The sequence below is a fragment of the Oncorhynchus mykiss genome, chromosome 27 (assembly GCF_013265735.2).
Source record: "Oncorhynchus mykiss isolate Arlee chromosome 27, USDA_OmykA_1.1, whole genome shotgun sequence".
Taxonomy (NCBI): Eukaryota; Metazoa; Chordata; class Actinopteri; order Salmoniformes; family Salmonidae; genus Oncorhynchus; species Oncorhynchus mykiss.
In genome coordinates this window covers 31,666,737-31,685,010 of record NC_048591.1, presented here as the reverse complement: position 1 = coordinate 31,685,010, position 18,274 = coordinate 31,666,737, and the positions used below count along the sequence as shown (strand labels likewise).

The 18,274-nt window shown below is 42.5% G+C and overlaps 2 protein-coding genes across 2 annotated transcripts; one reads left to right on the top strand and one right to left on the bottom strand.

Annotated features, from left to right (window-relative positions):
- Positions 1–795: 795 nt before the first annotated feature.
- lpar5b (lysophosphatidic acid receptor 5b) lies at positions 796–2,084 on the top strand. Its single transcript, XM_021588382.2, has one exon. The coding sequence runs from the start codon at positions 935–937 to the stop codon at positions 1,862–1,864; it is 930 nt and encodes a 309-aa protein (XP_021444057.2). The 5' UTR covers positions 796–934; the 3' UTR covers positions 1,865–2,084.
- A 1,019-nt stretch (positions 2,085–3,103) lies between these two features.
- Positions 3,104–17,806, bottom strand: LOC110507957 (integral membrane protein 2C). Its single transcript, XM_021588383.2, has 6 exons — positions 17,110–17,806; positions 15,106–15,252; positions 14,607–14,795; positions 14,389–14,499; positions 7,829–7,976; positions 3,104–4,432 (listed from the first exon to the last, which is right to left on the bottom strand). Exons 1-6 carry the CDS (start codon positions 17,203–17,205, stop codon positions 4,341–4,343), a joined length of 783 nt encoding a protein of 260 aa, XP_021444058.2. The 5' UTR covers positions 17,206–17,806; the 3' UTR covers positions 3,104–4,340.
- Positions 17,807–18,274: the final 468 nt, after the last annotated feature.

The window sequence follows — 18,274 nt, the reverse complement described above, 5'->3', positions numbered from 1 at the left end:
ATGAGTCTTGTAATTTATTCATTCTGAATTGAAGCATATACATAATTATACATTGTTCAGATATGGACTGCTCAGATGTAATCCACCCTCTCTCAATCTAGCAGTGGTGTAAAGTACGTCAGTAAAATTACTTTAAAGTACTACTTACAGTAAATAGTTTTTTGGGGTATCTGTACTTTACTATACTATTTATATTTTTGACTACTTTTACTTCACTACATTCCTAAAGAAAATAATGTACTTCTTACTCCATAAATTTTCCCTGACACCCAAAAGTACTCGTTACATTTACAATGCTTAGCAGGACAGGAAAATGGTCCAATTCACTCACTTATCAAGAGAACATCCTTGGTCAGTCCTACTGCCTATGATCTGGTGGCTCACAAACACAAATGTTTTGTTTCTAAATTATGTCTGAGTGTTGAGTGCCTCTGGAAATCTGTAAATTGAAAACACAAGAAAATGCTGCCGTCTGGTTTGCTTAATATAAGGAATTAAATGATTTACACTTTTACTTTGATACTTAAGTATATTTGAGCAATTACATGTACTTTTCATACTTAGATATATTTAAAACCAACTACTTTTAGACTTTTACTCAAGTAGTATTTTACTGGGTGACTCATTTGAACTTGTTACTCAGAAAGGATTCATGTTATCAAGAGTCTTCAAACAGATTAGCAGATAGAATGGGAGGCCCTTGCTGAGAAGGAAAAAAGTACCCTCACTTCCTGTTTCAACACTTATTTCAACACTGTTATTTCAAAAACAGAGTTAAGAACAGCTCAAACTTCATACAGACCGCTCTGCCAGGAAGCGGAAACCAGAGCACTGAGTTGCTGGTTTGTCGTGGTTTCTGTCTCTTTTCAGTTCACACGCACAGACACACACAGCTGCGTCTGTCTTAAAAGGAGCAGAGATACAGTACAGCACCATGAACAACACCAACGATACCTTAGAGGACAGCGCTCCGGAGCTAAGTTGTGTGAGTGCAGTGTATACAGTCTCTGCCGCGGTGTACGGCTGTGTGATGGTGCTGGGCCTGCCGCTCAACGCTGTGTCACTGTGGATTCTGCTACGCCGCCACGGCCTCAAATCCTCCAGCGCGGTCTTCATGAGCCACCTGGCTCTGTCAGACCTGCTGCTGGTGCTCTCCCTGCCCACCCGGGTCTACTTCTACACCACAGGCACCTGGCCCCTGGGCATCCAGGCCTGCACGGCCACCACCATGCTGTTCCGCAACAACATCCGCTCCAGCGCCGTCTTCATCACATTCATTGGCCTGGACAGGCTGCTGGCTGTGGTCTACCCTCTAAGAACCCGCCACATCCGCACCACCACCAATGCCTGGAAGGCCTGTGTCTTCATCTGGGTCTTGATCGTGGCAGTCAACATCCCAGAGGCCCTCTACTTCATCAGTCAGATGAAGAGCTGTAATGCCACTGACAAATGCTTTGAGTTTACTCAAGAATGTGACTTGAATGTGCAGATAGCTGGTTACGTGCAGTTTGGGCTGGTGTTCGCCATGCTGGGGGTCAACGTGGTCTCCACCACCATGGTGTCCTGGACGCTACACAGGCACCTCAGCGATGCTGCCATGGTCAACAATAAGATGAATGTCATGCTGATCTTCACCATCAACCTTCTGATGTTTATTGTCTTCTTCCTGCCCTCCTCCATAGTGCTGATTCTCAAAATCAAGCAGGCTATCATGCCCATGTTCTGTCTGGCCAGCATCAACTGTTGTCTAGATCCACTGTTGTACTACTTCTCTTTAGATGCTTTCTGGAAGACGAAAGAGCGTTCTGACATAGAGGTTTCACTGGCCAGATCACATGAAAGTAGATTAGGGAGGACACAGTGAGAAACGACTACCGGTGAAGATAGTTTGAGGTAACTGCGTCAACATGTGTTCCTAAATATTCCACAATTTATAGTTAAATGTTCAATTCTATTTTGCCAAATGGCATTTGTTTTCTTGTTTTGTAACAGTTAATCTCTTCTTCTGTAAGTTGAATTGCACCCATCTGTACTTTTAAGATGTGCTCATATAATAGTTTTATTTAATAAACACTTTACAACCGTATCTTTGTGATTTTGATCGTTAATAAGACTGAAGTCATTGACATTTACTGAATGTAGGTTTTGTTCATTGACTACAGTCCCTTTTCCAAAAGTACTGACAATAACTAAGGCTTTCAATTCTGCTTTCATCCACATGTAGGGCCGGGTGCATTTCCCACTGTTGAGTGGTTCAAACATCAGACAGTCATGTGAATTTGTTGATAATTCATGAGGATCCTGGCTGAGGAGCCAGGCAGGCAGCAGCAACCATCCAACAGCTCAGAGCCCTGCCACATGGAGGGGCATCTGTGTCCACGCTATATGACAGACTATAAATTAGGAGTCACTATGGAGTTTAGTACAGGAAAGCCAGTGTAAAGATGGCTTGCAAACAAATTCATCCTTTGAGCCATTGTCTTCCAACAGGTGGGGTCACTCCTTTACAACGCTTATCCCTCAACCATCAGAAAAGGGGAATCGAAATGGTGGTATCTGCGAAAAGCCCCTATCTTACAAAAGATAATGTCTTTGGGCCTAAGAAAACTCTAATCAAGCAATGTATGTTGACTGGATATAGCCTATGTGAAATATGTGGTCTAAAAGGCTCTACATCTTGTGCTGCCCTAAAGGGAGTGACATGTAGAAGTTAGCTGGGACCTACAAAGATCTCCTTTTCCTCATGTCCTCTTTTTCCATGTATAAAAACTAGGTCACACAGCTCAATTAACTGTCTGAAAATAACATACTTTCCCACTATGCCCAAACAGGTCAGTGCATGAGATTTGTTTACACTTTACCTTACTAAAAGACACCTCATATCATACCACAGCTGTCCACTTAAACCTATATACTGTAGGACAGTCTGGTTTCACATGTTCACCCACTGACACAGGATAGGATCCATTACCTCCAGACAATGAAACAAGGCTGGTGGCACATACACAGAACCAAAGAGAACCGGGACAGCGAAATGTCCCAATGATGCCCACAATATAGTAACAACTATCATTTATTTAGAAAGAAAGGACAGAAGCCCCCGGGTGTTTAACTACTTTATTCACAGATAAGACTTCACCCGCAGACAAAATATACAGACCAGTCTAAGGTATAGATGAACAGATATAAGCTCCCTTACAGCAGTCAATACTTTAGTCCAGTCTCTGACTCTGGACCAAGGCTTTAAACATGCTTTTATAAAAGATTCTAACAGCGCAGTTTTTCCTTACAGAGAAAACACACATGCAGGGGGGAAAATCAAGACAGAATTCTACGAGAATGACTCACAGAAGCATTGATAAAGAGTGCAAATGAAGTGGGAGAGGCTCAACCTCCCCAGAAAGAAAGACCAAATAATGAAGAGGTGATAAGAGGGGCATTAAAATGGAGGAAGCAACTTTCTTTGATGCTTTCATATGGAAAAGGGGGGAGCAACTTTCTTTTATGTTTTCACAGGGGCAAGGGCAGCTTGGCTAGAAATAATCTGGTATAATATTACATATAACTGCACACAGTAAGTAAAGAGCAAGTATTTCATGTCATGTACATGATTCTAGACTTTACTTACAATGCAGGTGCAAACATGCAAAGACTAATAATGGCTAATTTGTCTACCTCACTTCGTAGGGACACTGGTTCTTAAACTGACATTCACATTTAAAAAAAACAACTTTAGTCTGGTAGGGTGACTGAGCTAAAGAAGAAGACAGACCAGGTGAAAGAGAGAAGCAAGAGGGGTGCAGTGACAGAAACACTGAGACAAAGATCGAGAAAGCGATGCTGCACAACATTAGGTAGGGTGTTTGCTGAGGAACAGGATTTCTTGCCTTAGCACAGGGTCCTATTACAAAACTAACAGGGACGAGCAGTAATTTCAAGAGCAGGGAAATCAATTACACTCACATTGACAACACATGAAAATGGTTGTCTTCCCAGACAACCGAGGCGTCACACAGTTCTCTTAAATCGACCCCCCCATCATAATAGGCTTAGGGGTTCTGCTACATGAAACTATTTAATCCAAGGTAAATCACAGAGAAAAACATGTATTATTGCAGCCAGGAAACACAAGGAAAACATCACTACTGACAATTACAAAAATGAACAGTGTTTTTTTTATTTTAAAGAGACAGTAAAACGTATCAACAAAGGAACAAAACCATAGTTAAAGTGCAGCTGAAACGTAATTCAAAATATCTACACAGGGATGCGCTACAGTGGCTACAGTGGAAAGAGAGGTGGCTGTGCCTTAGGGTGTCGTGCCCGACGTTCATGACAGTTTATGCTCCATCACAGATGACCGTCTCAACCACAAACGTGTTCTCAAAGTGGCGGATGCGATGGCAGTTCGCCGCTTCCCGTTTGTTGATGCCTACAAGTCAGACAGTGAAAGACTTTTATTAGACAAGAGAATACAGTGGCTTGCGAAAGTATTCACCCCCTTGGCATTTTTCCTATTTTGTTGACTTAACCTTGAATTAAAATTTATTTTTGGGGGGGTTTGTATCATTTGATTTACACAACATGCCTACCACTTTGAAGACGCAACATTTTTTTTATTGTGAAACAAGAAATAACAAAAAAAAAACAACGATTTCAAGTTTAAAAATTTTTTTTTTACACCTTTATTTAATCTTTATTTAACTAGGCAAGTCAGTTAAGAACACATTCTTATTTTCAATGACGGCCTAGGAACGGTGGGTTAACTGCCTTGTTCAGGGGCAGACCCACTGATTTTTTCCTTGTCAGCTCGGGGATTCAATCTTGCAACCTTACAGTTAACTAGTCCAATGCTCTAACCACCTGCCTCTCATTGCACTCCACGAGGAGCCTGCCTGTTACGCGAATGCAGTAAGCCAAGGTAAGTTGCTTGCTAGCATTAAACTTATCTTATAAAAAACAATCAATCAATCACTAACTAGTTAACTATACACGGTTGATGATATTACTAGTTTATCTAGCGTGTTCTGCGTTGCATATAATCGATGCGGTGCGTATTCGCGAAAAAGGAGTCCTTGCTCCAATGTCTACCTAACCATAAACATCAATGCCTTTCTTAAAATCAATACACAGAAGTATATATTTTTAAACCTGCATATTTAGCTAAAAGAAATCCAGGTTAGCAGGCAATATTAACCAGGTGAAATTGTGTCACTTCTCTTGAGTTCCTTGCACGCAGAGTCAGTGTATATGCAACAGTTTGGGCAGCCTAATTTGCCAGAATTTTACATTATTATGACATAACATTGAAGGTTGTGCAATGTAACAGCAATATTTAGACTTATGGATGCCACCCGTTAGATAAAATATGGAAAGGTTCCCTATTTCACTGAAAGAATAAACGTCTTGTTTTCGAGATGATAGTTTCCGGATTCGACCATATTAATGACCTAAGGCTCATATTTATGTGTGTTATTATGTTATAATTAAGTCTATGATTTGATAGAGCAGTCTGACTGAGCGATGGTAGGCACCAGCAGGCTCGTAAGCATTCATTCAAACAGCACTTGTGTGTTTTGCCAGCAGCTCTTTGCTGTGCTTCAAGCATTGCGCTGTTTATGACTTCAAGCCCATCAACTCCCAAGATTAGGCTGGTGTAACCGATGTGAAATGGCTAGCTAGTTAGCGGGGTGAGCGCTAATAGCGTTGCAAACGTCACTCGCTCTGAGACTTGGAGTAGTTATTCTCCTTGCTCTGCATGGGTAACGCTGCTTCGAGGGTGGCTGTTGTCGATGTGTTCCTGGTTTGAGCCCAGGTAGGGGCGAGGAGAGGGACGGAAGCTATACTGTTACACTGGCAATACTAAAGTGCCTATAAGAACATCCAATAGTCAAAAAGGTACTGCATATGAAATACAAATGGTAGAGAGAGAAATAGTCCTATATTTACTATAACTACAACCTAAAACTTCTTACCTGGGAATATTGAAGACTCATGTTAAAAGGAACCACCAGCTTTCATATGTTGTCATGTTCTGAGCAAGGAACTTAAACGTTAGCTTTCTTACATGGCACATATTGCACTTTTACTTTCTTCTCCAACACTTTGTTTTTGCATTATTTAAACCAAATTGAACATGTTTCATTATTTATTTGTGGCTAAATAGATTTTATTGATGTATTATATTAAGTTAAAATATGTTCATTCAGTATTGTAGTAATTGTCATTATTACCATTTTAATGTTTTATTATTATTATGTTTTTTTTTTTATGTAAAAAAAAAAAAAAAAAAATCGACATCGCCTTTTTTTGGTCCACCAATAATCTGGTATCGGTGTTGAAAAATCATAAATTGGTCGCCCTCTACTATTCACCAACCAAGTCAATACTTTGTAGAGCCACCTTTTGCAGCAATTACAGCTGCAAGCCTCTTGGGGTGTCTCTATAAGCTTGGCACATCTAGCCACTGGAATTTGTGCCCATTCTTCAAGGCAAAACTGCTCTATCTCCTTCAAGTTGGTGTACAGCAATCCAAGTCATATCACAGACTCTCAATTGGATTGAAGTCTGGGCTTTGACTAGGCCATTCCAATACATTTAAATGTTTCCCCTTAAACCACTTGAGTGTTGCTTTAGCAGTATGCTTCGGGTCATTGTCCTGCTGGAAGGTGAACCGCCGACCCAGTCTCAAATCTCTGGAAAAGTGAAAACAGGTTTCCCTCAAGAATTTCCGTGTATTTAGCGCCATCCATCATTCCTTCAATTCTGACCAGTTTCCCAGTCCCTGCCGATGAAAAACATCCCCACAGCATGGTGTTCTCAGGGTGATGAGGTGTTGGATTTGTGCCAGACATAGTGTTTTCCTTGATAGTCAAAAAGCTCAATTTTAGTCTCATCTGACCAGAGATCCTTCTTCCATATGTTTGGGGAGTCTCCCACATGGCTCTTGGCAAACACCAAACATGGTTGCTTCTTTTTTTCTTTGAGCAATTACTTTTTTTTATGGCCACTCTTCCCTTCCTTAAAGCCCAACTCTGTGGAGTGTACGGCTTAAAGTGGTCCTTTGGACAGATACTCCAATCTCCACCATGGAGCTTTGCAGCTCCATCAGGGTTATCTTTTGTCTCTTTGTTGCCTCTCTGATTAATTCCCTCCTTGCCTGGTCTGTGAGATTTGGTGGGTGGCCGTCTTGGCAGGTTTGTTGTGTTCCCATATTCTTCATTTTTTATATAAAGGATTTAAAAGGTGCTATGTGGGATGTTCAAAGTGTCTGATATTGTTTTATAACTCAACCCTGATCTGTACTTCTCCACAACTTTGTCCCTGACCTGTTTGGAGAGCTCCTTGGTCTTCATGGTGGCGCTTGCTTGGTTGTGCCCCTTGTTTAGCGGTGTTGCAGACTCTGGGGCCGTTTGGAACAGGTGTATATATACTGAGATCATGTGACACTTAGATGGCACACAGGGGGACTTGAACTAATTATGTGGCTTTTGAAGGTAATTGGTTGCACCAGATCTTATTTAGGGGCTTATTTAGGATCTTACATATGTACGCACCACTTTTAAAATTTTATTTTTTAGAATGTTTTTAAACAAGTATCTTTTTATTTCTTTTACTTCACCAATTTGGCCTATTTTGTGTATGTCCATTACATGAAATCCAAATAAAAATCAATTTAAATTACAGTTTGTAATGCAACAAAATAGGAAAAATGCCAAGGGGTATGAATACTTTTGCAAGGCACTGTAGGTGGACCATTCAGACCCTGAGTGACTCCCACAACCCTATACAAGGCTCTGAACCTCCCCATCACCTCTCCCCAACCTACGTCTGCGGGCGTGGCGCTTCAGGCGGTATGTGTCCTTGCCGTTACACAGGCGGCAGATGAAGGGCCCCAGCTGGCGCATGTTATGAACCTTCCCCGTCACAACCATCTCCTCCTGGATAATGTAGGTCTGGGGAAGGTACGTCCCCTTCTAAAAGACAGAGAGGGGGAGGTAGACAGGGTTAGAATTCAGAAAGAGAAAAAGAGAAGGGACAGGAGAGAGAAAGAACCCAGACTTCATCAAATAAATTGGAAATAAAGATATCGTCATCCTACAACAAACATGGTATAGAGGAAATGGACCCACTGGTTGCCCCCTAGGTTACAGAGAGTTGGTAGTCCCATCCACCAAACTACCAAGTGTGAAACAGGGAAGAGACTCGGTAAAATTTGTAAAAACAGGAACATTTTACATCTGGCTAGAAATTAATCTCAACAGAGAAACATTTCCTTGTGTGTGCTACCTATATCCCCCCAATAGATACCCCATACTTTAATGAAGACATGTTTGCCCATCTTAGAGGGGGAGATAAACCATTTCCAGACCCAGGGACATGTACTAGTCTGTGGTAACCTAAATGACAGAACTGGACAAGAACCTGACACCCTCAACACACAGGGGGACAAACACCTACCTGGAGGTGACAGCATTCCCTCCCAAATATGCCCCCCTACACACAACTATGACAAAACAGGTCACAACTCCTGTCAGCTCTGTCACACGCTGGGTCTGTACATAGTCAATGGTAGGCTTCAAGGAGACTCCTATGGTAGGTACACCGATAGCTCATCCCTTGGCAGTAGTACTGTAAATTACTTTATCACTGACCTCAACCCAATCTCTCAGAGCATTCACAGTCAGCCCACTGACACCTCTACCAGATCACATCAAGATAACAGTCTACTGAACAGAGCAATACTCAATCCTGAGGCATCAAAGCCAAAGGAGCTGCACAATATTAAGAAATGCTATAGATGGAAGGAAAGTGGTATAGAAACCTACTAAAAAACAACTAATTCAATCACTTTCAGATAACTTCCTGGACAAAACATTTCACTGTAATAGTGAAGGTGTAAACTTACCAGTAGAAAACCTAAACAGTATATTTGACCTCTGCTTTCCTATCAAATCTAACAATTTCAAGAGGACAGCCTAAGAACATTAACAACAATGACAAATGGTTTGATGAACAATGTAAAAACCTAAGAATGAAATTCAGAAACCTATCCAACCAAAAACAGAGACCCAGAAAACCTGAGCCTACGCCTTCGCTATGGTGAATCACTAAAACAATATAGAAATACACAACGGGAAAAGAAGGAACAGCACGTCAGAAATCAGCTAAATGTAACTGAAGAATCTATAGACCGTGGTTACACTTAACAAACAACACGAAAAGTTATCTATCCAAAACGGAGATGGATAAACCACTACTCCAATCTTTTTTCAAATCAAGTTTTTGTGTCACATGCGTTGAATACAACAGGTATAGATAGACCTTCCCAGAGCCGTGTGCTTTTCTAGTTAAAGCTAGCTAATATTGTACCTGGTTGGTTAGCTCCCAGCACGGTGGCATTGTTGGCACTTTGTTCATTGTTGTTAGCTGTTCATTGTTGTTAGCTGTCTGGGTCGTTAGCTAACGTTGCGTGTGTGATCTCAAACAAATGTGCGCAACCGCAACATTCAAACGAGGCTACAAAGAAAACTAATGGGACGGTAGCGACTGTGTTGACGTCAAAATCGGTTTCTATTCAAGCGTTGATCGACATGGTAATTGCTCTATAGTATTGGAGAAAAGTAGAAAAAAAACTGACCCTCCGTTACATCGTGATGTGTCATGTCGTAACGTACAGCACGCATAAAGCAACTATTTCTGTCTTACAATCTCTCTCCACCAGGTGTAGCACTTCTATCATCCTTTAAAAACAAGAAATGGACAGTGACGGGGGTAAGGGGGGGTACCTAGTCATTTTTTTCATCATCATTGCATGCGATCATCATTCTCAAAGCCGCTGTTAACTTCTAAGATCACTTTAGCACCGCCCAAAAACCCAATTCAAATTCAACACAAACCTTCAAATAGGTATGTAATGACACATTATATAAACTCTTTATAGTGTTTTATTTACATTTTAGAGGTGATAAGGTGATAAGTTGGACAGATCGAGTGAAAAAAAGCAATTTTCCCACACAACATCTCTCCTTCTCACTATCACGCATTAGTTTTGCTGCCAGACCCGCCATTTTTAAAAAGACCCGACGGGGCTCATTGTCTGCTTAAATTATGCAGAAACGGGCAGTGTTTAGGTCATGTAATTGATTCTGTTGGAAAGGGGAGAAATTGTGCTTTACAATGGTATTGACATTACAGTTGATCTGGAAGTATTACGCTTTTGGGGCGCTAAAATAAAAAGGGCAATTGTACGGACCAAGGCGATGTACGAGTTTACGTTATATGTCTTAAGCTAATGTTAGATGGTTGGCTAACTAGCAGACATTATTATTAATTTCCAAAAAGCTGTTTGCTTTCCAAGTTAGAGCCTAATGTTAGCTAGCTAGCATATCCCTCTATTGGTGTGGGGGCTGTGCTTTGGCAAAGTGGGTGGGGTTATATCCTTCCTGTTTGGCCCTGTCCGGGGGTGTCCTCGAATGTGGCCACAGTGTCTCCTGACCCCTCCTGTCTCAGCCTCCAGTATTTATGCTGCAGTAGTTTATGTGTCGGAGGGCTAGGGTCAGTTTGTTATATCTGGAGTACTTCTCCTGTCCTATTCGGTGTCCTGTGTGAATGTAAGTGTTTTTTTTCCTCTCTCTCTCTCTCTCTCTCTGAGGACCTGAGCCCTAGAACCATGCCTCAGGACTACCTGACATGATGACTCCTTGCTGTCCCCAGTCCACCTGGCCATGCTGCTGCTCCAGTTTCAACTGTTCTGCCTTATTATTATTGGACCATGCTGGTCATTTATGAACATTTGAACATCTTGGCCATGTTCTGTTATAATCTCCACCCGGCACAGCCAGAAGAGAACTGGCCACCCCTCATAGCCTGGTTCCTCTCTAGGTTTCTTCCTAGGTTTTGGCCAGTCTAGGGAGTTTTTCCTAGCCACCGTGCTTCTACACCTGCATTGCTTGCTGTTTGGGGTTTTAGGCTGGGTTTCTGTACAGCACTTTGAGATATCAGCTGATGTACGAAGGGCTATATAAATAAATTTGATTTTGATTTGATTGCACCTGGTTGGTTAGCTCCCATCAATGTGGCATTGTTGGCACTTTGTTCATTGTCGTTTAACTAGCTATCATTAGCTAGCTGGCTGGCTCGTTAGCTAACGTTACGTGACGCGTGTACAACACCCGTTGAATATGGCCAGTGTCAGTAAACGTCTGCAAAAAAGCATAATTAAAATGTTGCCAGCAGAGCTGGTTAGGCTGTTTTCATGTTATCCAGAGGTAAACAAATCATCGGCCAGAGCATCAAGTGTGCGCTCCGAGATGGGTAGGGCTAAAGCTAAAGAGGGTGTGAACGATGCTGAATGGGTTTAGACAAAGAAGAGCTCTTCACTAGATACCAAAACATTCAAAGGCCATTTTCTCAAAAGTGAGTTGACAAGTTGATCAACTTCCAAAGCAGAATTACTTTACCATTGTTCCTCAAATGCAGTCTATGATATACCATTTTGTAGATCTGAGTCTCTACTTTTATGCAATGTAGGAAACACCATTTCACATTTTGCTACATAAGACCGAATCCAGGTGGTGAGTCACATATATACAGTGCCTTCGGAAAGTATTCAGAACCCTTGATGTTTCCCCCATTTTGTTACAGCCTTGTTAAAAAATTGCTTTGAAAAAAGTGCCATCATTCTACACACAATACACCATAATGACAAAGCAAACAGGTTTTTAGAAATGTTTGCTAATTTATAAAAAATAAAACTGAAATATCACATTTACATAAGCATCAAGTCTTCTTGGGTATGAGTTTCTCCCATTCTTCTCTGCAGATCCTCTCAAGCACTGTCAGGTTGGATAGTGTCGCTGCACTCCAGAAATGTTCGAACAGGTTCAAGTCCGGGCTCTGGCTGGGCCAATCAAGGACATTCAGAGACTTGTGCCGAAGCCACTTCTGCTTTGTCTTGGCAGTGTGCTTAGGGTTGTTGTCCTGTTAGAAGGTGAACCTGCTACCACCATCATGCCATAGGGATGGTGCCAGGTTTCCTCTAGACATGACGCTCGGCATTCAGGTCAAAGAGGTCAATCTTGGTTTCATCCGACCACAGAATCTTGTTTCTCATGGTCAGAGAGTCCTTTAGGTGCCTTTTGGCAAACTCCAAGCGGGCTGTCATGTGCCTTTTACTGAAGAGTGGCTTCCGTCTGGCCACTCTACCATAAAGGCCTGATTTGTGGAGTGCTGCAGAGATGGGAGAACCTTCCAGAAAGACAACCATCTCCACAAAGGAACTGCAGAGCTCTGTCAGAGTGACCATCGGGTTCTTGGTCACCTCCCTGACCAAGGCCCTTCTCCCCGGATTGTTCAGTTTGGCCAGACAGCCAGCTCTAGGAAGAGTCTTGGTGGTTCCAAACCTCTAATTAAGAATGATGGAGGCCACTGTGTTCTTGGAGACCTTCAATGCTGCAGAAATGTTTTGGTACCCTTCCCCAGATCCTCGGCACAATCCTGTCTCGGAGCACTACAGACAATTCCTTCAACCTCATGGCTTGGTTTTTGCTCTGACATGCACTGTCAACTGTGGGACCTTACAACAAAAGAAAATCAACTTTTCACGTTGTCATTATGGGGCATTTTAGAATAAGGCTGTAACAAAATGTTGAAAAAGTCAAGGGGTCTGAATACTTTCCGAAGGCACTGTATATCAACAAATTGGCGAGGCCACTAGAACAGTCTGCAGCCCCCGACCTCACCCTACTAGAATCTGAAGTCAAATGTCCACTGTTTGCTGATGATCTGGTACTTCTGTCCAACCCAGGAGGGCCTACAGCAGCAACTAGATCTTCTGCACAGATTCTGTCAGACCTGGGCCTGACAGTAAATCTCAGTAAGACAAAAAATGGTGTTCCAAAAAAGGTCCAGTTCATAGGACCACAAATTCAAATTCCATCTAGACACTGTTGCCATAGAGCACACAAAAAAACTATACACACCTCTACCTACCTCACCACAGGTAACTTCCACAAAGCTGTGAACGATCTGAGAGACAAGGCAAGAAGGGCCCTCAAAAGGAGCATAAAATTCGACATACCAAGTAGGATCTGACTAAAAATACTTGATTCAGTTATAGAACCCATTGCCCTTTATGGTTGTGAGGTCTGGGGTCCGCTCACCAACAAAGAATTCACAAAATGAGACAAACACCAAACTGACACTCCACATGCAGAATTCTACAAAAAATATCCTCTGTTTACAATGTAAAACACCAAATAATGCATGCAGAGCAGAATTAGGCCAATACCCGCTAATGATCAAAATCCAGAAAAGAGACGTTATATTCTTCAACCACCTAAAACGAAGCAATTCCCAAACCTTCCATAACAAAGCCATCACCTACAGAGAGATGGACCTGGAGAAGAGTCCCCTAAGCAAGCTGGTCCTGAGGCTCGGTTTACAAACACAAACAGAACTCACAGAGCCCCAGGACAGCAACACAATTAGACCCAACCAAATCATGAGAAAACAAAAATATAATTACTTGACACATTGGAAAGATTTAGCAAAAAAACAGAGCAAACTAGAAATGTTCTTTGGCCCTAAACAGAGAGTACACAGTGGCAGAATACCTGACCACTGTGACTGACCCAAAATAAGGAAAGCTTTGACTATGTACAGGCTCAGTGAGCATAGCCTTGCTATTGAGAAAGGCAGCCAAAGGCAGACCTGGCTCTCAAGAGAAGACAGGCTATGTGCACACTGCCCACAAAATGAGGTGGAAACTGAGCTGCACTTCCTAACCTCCTGCCAAATGTATGACCATAGAGACACACATTTCCCTCAGATTACAGATCCACAAAACAAATCCAATTTTGATCGATTCCACAGTGTGCCATTACAACAGCAAGATGTGTGACCTGTTGCCACAAGAAAAGGGCAACCAGTGAAGAACAAACATTGTAAATACAACCCATATTTATGTTGATTTATTTTCCCTTTTCTACTTTAACTATTTGCACATTGTTACAACACTGTATATAAACTATGACAATTGAAATGTATCTATGACTTTGGATCTTTTGTGAGTGTAATGTTTACTGTTACTTTTTATTGTTCATTTCACATTTATCATCTATTTCACTACTGTGACAATGTGAACATATGTTTCCCATGCCAATAAAGCCCTATGAATTTAATTGAGAGGGACAGAGGGTGAGAGAGAGAGAGAGGGACAGAAGGAAGAGAGAACATAATAGGTTGTGGAATATGAGAGATGGTATCTCAGACAGGCAGAGACAGACAGGCAGAGAGAGAGACAGAGACAGAGACAGAGAGACAGAGAGACAGAGAGACAGACAGAGAGAGAGAGACAGAGCCAGAGAGAGAGAGGACTTATGTTACCTTAACATTGACCAGCAGTTCCCAGAGGTTCCGTGGGGGCATGACGATGGTGGTATTGAGCTCGATGACATAGCATTTGTCCAAAGCGATGTCATGGTAGGCTGTCAGTCCCTGGTGACATAGAGAAAACAAATAAATAATGTCCAAAAACTTGCTGATTGACTCTCCATCCTACGAGAGGTGTGTGTTTGCATGTGCATGTGCTCGGTCCTCCTCACCCTGTGAAAGTCGTGGATGATGTCAGCAGGGTCACTTCCTCCAAAATGGGGCACAGGCACGCTGATCTGCTCATAGTTGTCTTCCAGGTAGATGCCCACGTTCTCCTCCAGCTCCTGTCTGCCTCTCAGAGGGGCGTACACTGAGTCCTCATAACGAACCCTGCAGTGGAACAGACTCTCCTCTGGGATCTAGGTCAAGGCCCAGGGGAACCGTTAGCAAGGCTATCACTAACTATCATCTTCATTATCACAGTTTCTACTATTACTAAATGTTTCATGATCCCCGACTGGGATAGAAAGACCAACGTGCTGATAACCAAATGGAAAATCTCCAATGTAGATCATAACAACAACACCATCAGAGGCAGTTACACCAGGAAGCACATTTACAAATCCCACATCAAAAGATAGGACAATAGAGGATAGGCCTAAGTGGTATCATCAGAGTGTTGTCTCATACTGTCACTGTACTGAGACACTGTATGTAGATGCTAGGTACCTGTGGTATGAAGTAGTAGCGATAGACATAGATGGAGGCCAACACCAGGCCAGACATGAAGACCACCAGGCCAGAGGTCAGGCAACATAGGCCGTTCAGAGGAGACCTCTGGGAGCGCAGAGGCAGAACCAGCTCCTCATCATCCTCCTGACAGGGAGACACACAGGGTCACATACATGAATACACACACATCACACCAGGCTAGTGTCCTGTCCAGGGTGTGTACTTCTACATCAAGCTGCCTCACGCTATGAACAAACTCAGACAAAGCTTTCTTGCCCAAGGCTTACTTACTTAATTATCACCCCCCCTCCTCCTCCTAGGTAAAAAGGATACTCACAGCTAGTGTTTCACATATATTCTATGGTCACATCAAGACAGGGCAGACTAAGTCAGGTTGGGTTAGGAGTATTATGCTTCTGCTCTTAGATAGAAAGATGACTACAAAAGTGAATCCTGAAACCTGCAGCTATAGTTACGGTAGGTGGAATAAATCTGCATGTTGTAGCAGGGAAACAGCAACGTGGGTGGCAGAGAGAGGGATGACAGAGTGGTTAGCAATGTGGCACTTCTAAGATGGAGAGTAATGCCACCCCCAGTCTCTCACCCCATCTGCCGCTGCCACACGCTCCACCGGTGTGTTGGCAGCGTGTCACGGGTTGGCTTTCTACCGTATATATGTGCAACTACGTGGGTGGATAGGTACATTTATCCTGGAGGATGAGCTCTGAGCGTAGGAGACAAAAAAGCAAGTTATTCTTAGCTGGTACTTGGAGTGAAATTCTCCTGACATTGCTATTGCCTGCATCTGAAAACAGCTCACAGACTATCAAACCAAAAACCTTGGTGTTATGACAACCTGTGTTGATGGATAAACTAGGAGATAAAATGCACAAGGACGAAGGGATAGACTACACATCATTTTCACTGTGTGTGGGTGTCTGTGCGTATGCATGTATGTATGTATGCATGTGTCTGTGCTCCCCAGAGGCAGATAGCTACCAGTGTTCTCCTTTCCTACTGATTGAGATAGGAGGGCCTTACATGGACTGAGAACACGACAATGGTCTGTCTACATTTCCAACAAACGCTATAGAAGATAATGGCCAATAGGCAACTGCCAACTTCCCCTTGAGATAAAAACTGGCAGACATACACCCTAATTGGTTTAGATGCATCCTTCTAACCTTTGATAAAATACACATCTAAGGCTTTAGTTGTAGCTCATTACTGTCTGCAAGTGGCTGACTAAAAGCAAAGCATATTTGATTAGATTTGAAACTGCAGCATGCTGGGGAGCTAAGCTTTCCTAGAACCACTGCATCACAAGTTGAGAACTGTAGCCTACTGATGGCACAGTGATGCTGCTTATGAAATATGAACTTGCATGGCAAGCAGTAGTAACCTCCATCTGCCATTTTGTCTGCTGCCTGTGTTTGGTAAACATGCTTTTCTTGTAATCCATTCACATTTGCCAAGAAATAATTCTTCATAATCCACAGCAAGCATTATAGGTTTATGCTTAAAGCAAAAGTAACAACTTGATACTCCTTGGTTTAGGTTCTTACAGCTAATAATTTATCGGTCAATTCTCATAGCCTAACGTTTGCCTAAATAACTGATGTTGATAAAGCTAATTTGACTAAGAACATCCACTTAACTATGTTCAATAGTAATGTTAGCAGTGCCCCTTTGTTCATTCAATCGGCTATTTGGCAAAGTGCCGACATTTCCACAAATAGCTTGTTAGCCGCACAGCATCGTTTTATTTCCTGCCAAATGGCAATGGCTGCTCTGACCTCAAATAATGTTCTAAAGCACCTGCTGCGTTCTTCAATGTGCCAGTAAATGTCAAGTAAAATGCACCGCAGACGCTTGACGAACCCACCGCGCGCGACTAAATAATTATTGGAGGTAGCACCAGTTAGCTCTGTTTTATCGAAGGGCAATGCACACAAAGCGATATCATGTTGCAACCACAACGAAAATGCATCACTAACTTACCATCGGATGGGTTATGAGAATTTCGGTCTTTTCGCCATCATTCTCCTCCTTCTCGACTTTCTGACCCGCGACGGACAGGAAAGTGATCTTGACCATTGCTGTTCCTGTCAAAGACTAATCGGGTGGGTTTCGTTTCCTCTAGCTACGGTAGCTAGATCCCCTACTCGTATGTGAGCCTTAACTGTTGTTACTGACACAATGTATCTGGTTGTCTTGTTCTTCTTCGATGGGGTTTCACGGCGGTTGGAGTTAAATGTGCATTACCGCCACTAGCTGGATGGTTTATTGAATAAGAAACAAAACAATTAACATTTCGGGAATGGGGTGAAACGAAATCATACAAAATAAAACACGTCACACTTCTTCAATCACAGTCCACTCCAAAATACATCCCTACACATACATTCACCGAAAGGGTTTCTTGCACCGCCTTGGCTGTGAAATCACAAAGACCCACAAAAATTGGAAACCACGAAATTGGGTAAATAAATAAAGGAACGTTTAGGTGACTCGGTCAAATGTACGCTAGAGGACTGTTTTGCTAGCAGACACTGGAATATGTTCCGTGATTCATCCAACCGCATTGCGGAGCATACTACCTCAGTCACCAGTTTCATCAATAAGTGCATTGACAACGTCGTCCCCACAGTGACCATACGTACATATCCCAACCAGAAGCCATGGATTACAGGCAACAGTCGCACCGAGCTTGTTAGTGTGCCGCTTTCAATGAGCGGGACACAAATACGGATGCTTATAAGAAATCCAGCCATGCCCTCAGACGAACCATCAAACATTTGTTTTTTTTGAAAAAGCTGTTGCGCAGCAACTCACTGCCTTCCTGAAGACAAACAATGTATACGAAATGCTTCAGTCTGGTTTTAGACCCCATCATAGCACTGAGACTGCACTTGTGAAGGTGGTAAATTACCTTTTAATGGCATCAGACCGAGGCTCTGCATCTGTCCTCGTGCTCCTAGACCTTAGTGCTGTTTTGATACCATCAATCACCCCATTCTTTTGGAGAGATTGAAAACCCAAATTGGTCTACACGGACAAGTTCGGGTCTGGTTTAGATCTTATCTGTCGGAAAGATATGTTTGTCTCTGTGAATGGTTTGTCCTCTAACAAATCAACTGTAAATTTCGGTGTTCCTCAAGGTTCC

What these genes read in the sequence shown, in the direction of transcription:
- LOC110507957 (XM_021588383.2), bottom strand. Translation starts at nt 17,205, where the DNA reads ATGGTCAAGATCACTTTCCTGTCCGTCGCGGGTCAGAAAGTCGAGAAG. An exon ending in TCATCCACGACTTTCACAGG is followed by an intron (nt 14,500 to 14,606) that starts GTGAGGAGGACC and finishes CTATGTCACCAG; the next exon opens with GGACTGACAGCCTACCATGA. An exon ending in GAAGCGCCACGCCCGCAGAC is followed by an intron (nt 4,433 to 7,828) that starts GTAGGTTGGGGA and finishes TCTGACTTGTAG; the next exon opens with GCATCAACAAACGGGAAGCG.
- lpar5b (XM_021588382.2), top strand. Translation starts at nt 935, where the DNA reads ATGAACAACACCAACGATACCTTAGAGGACAGCGCTCCGGAGCTAAGT.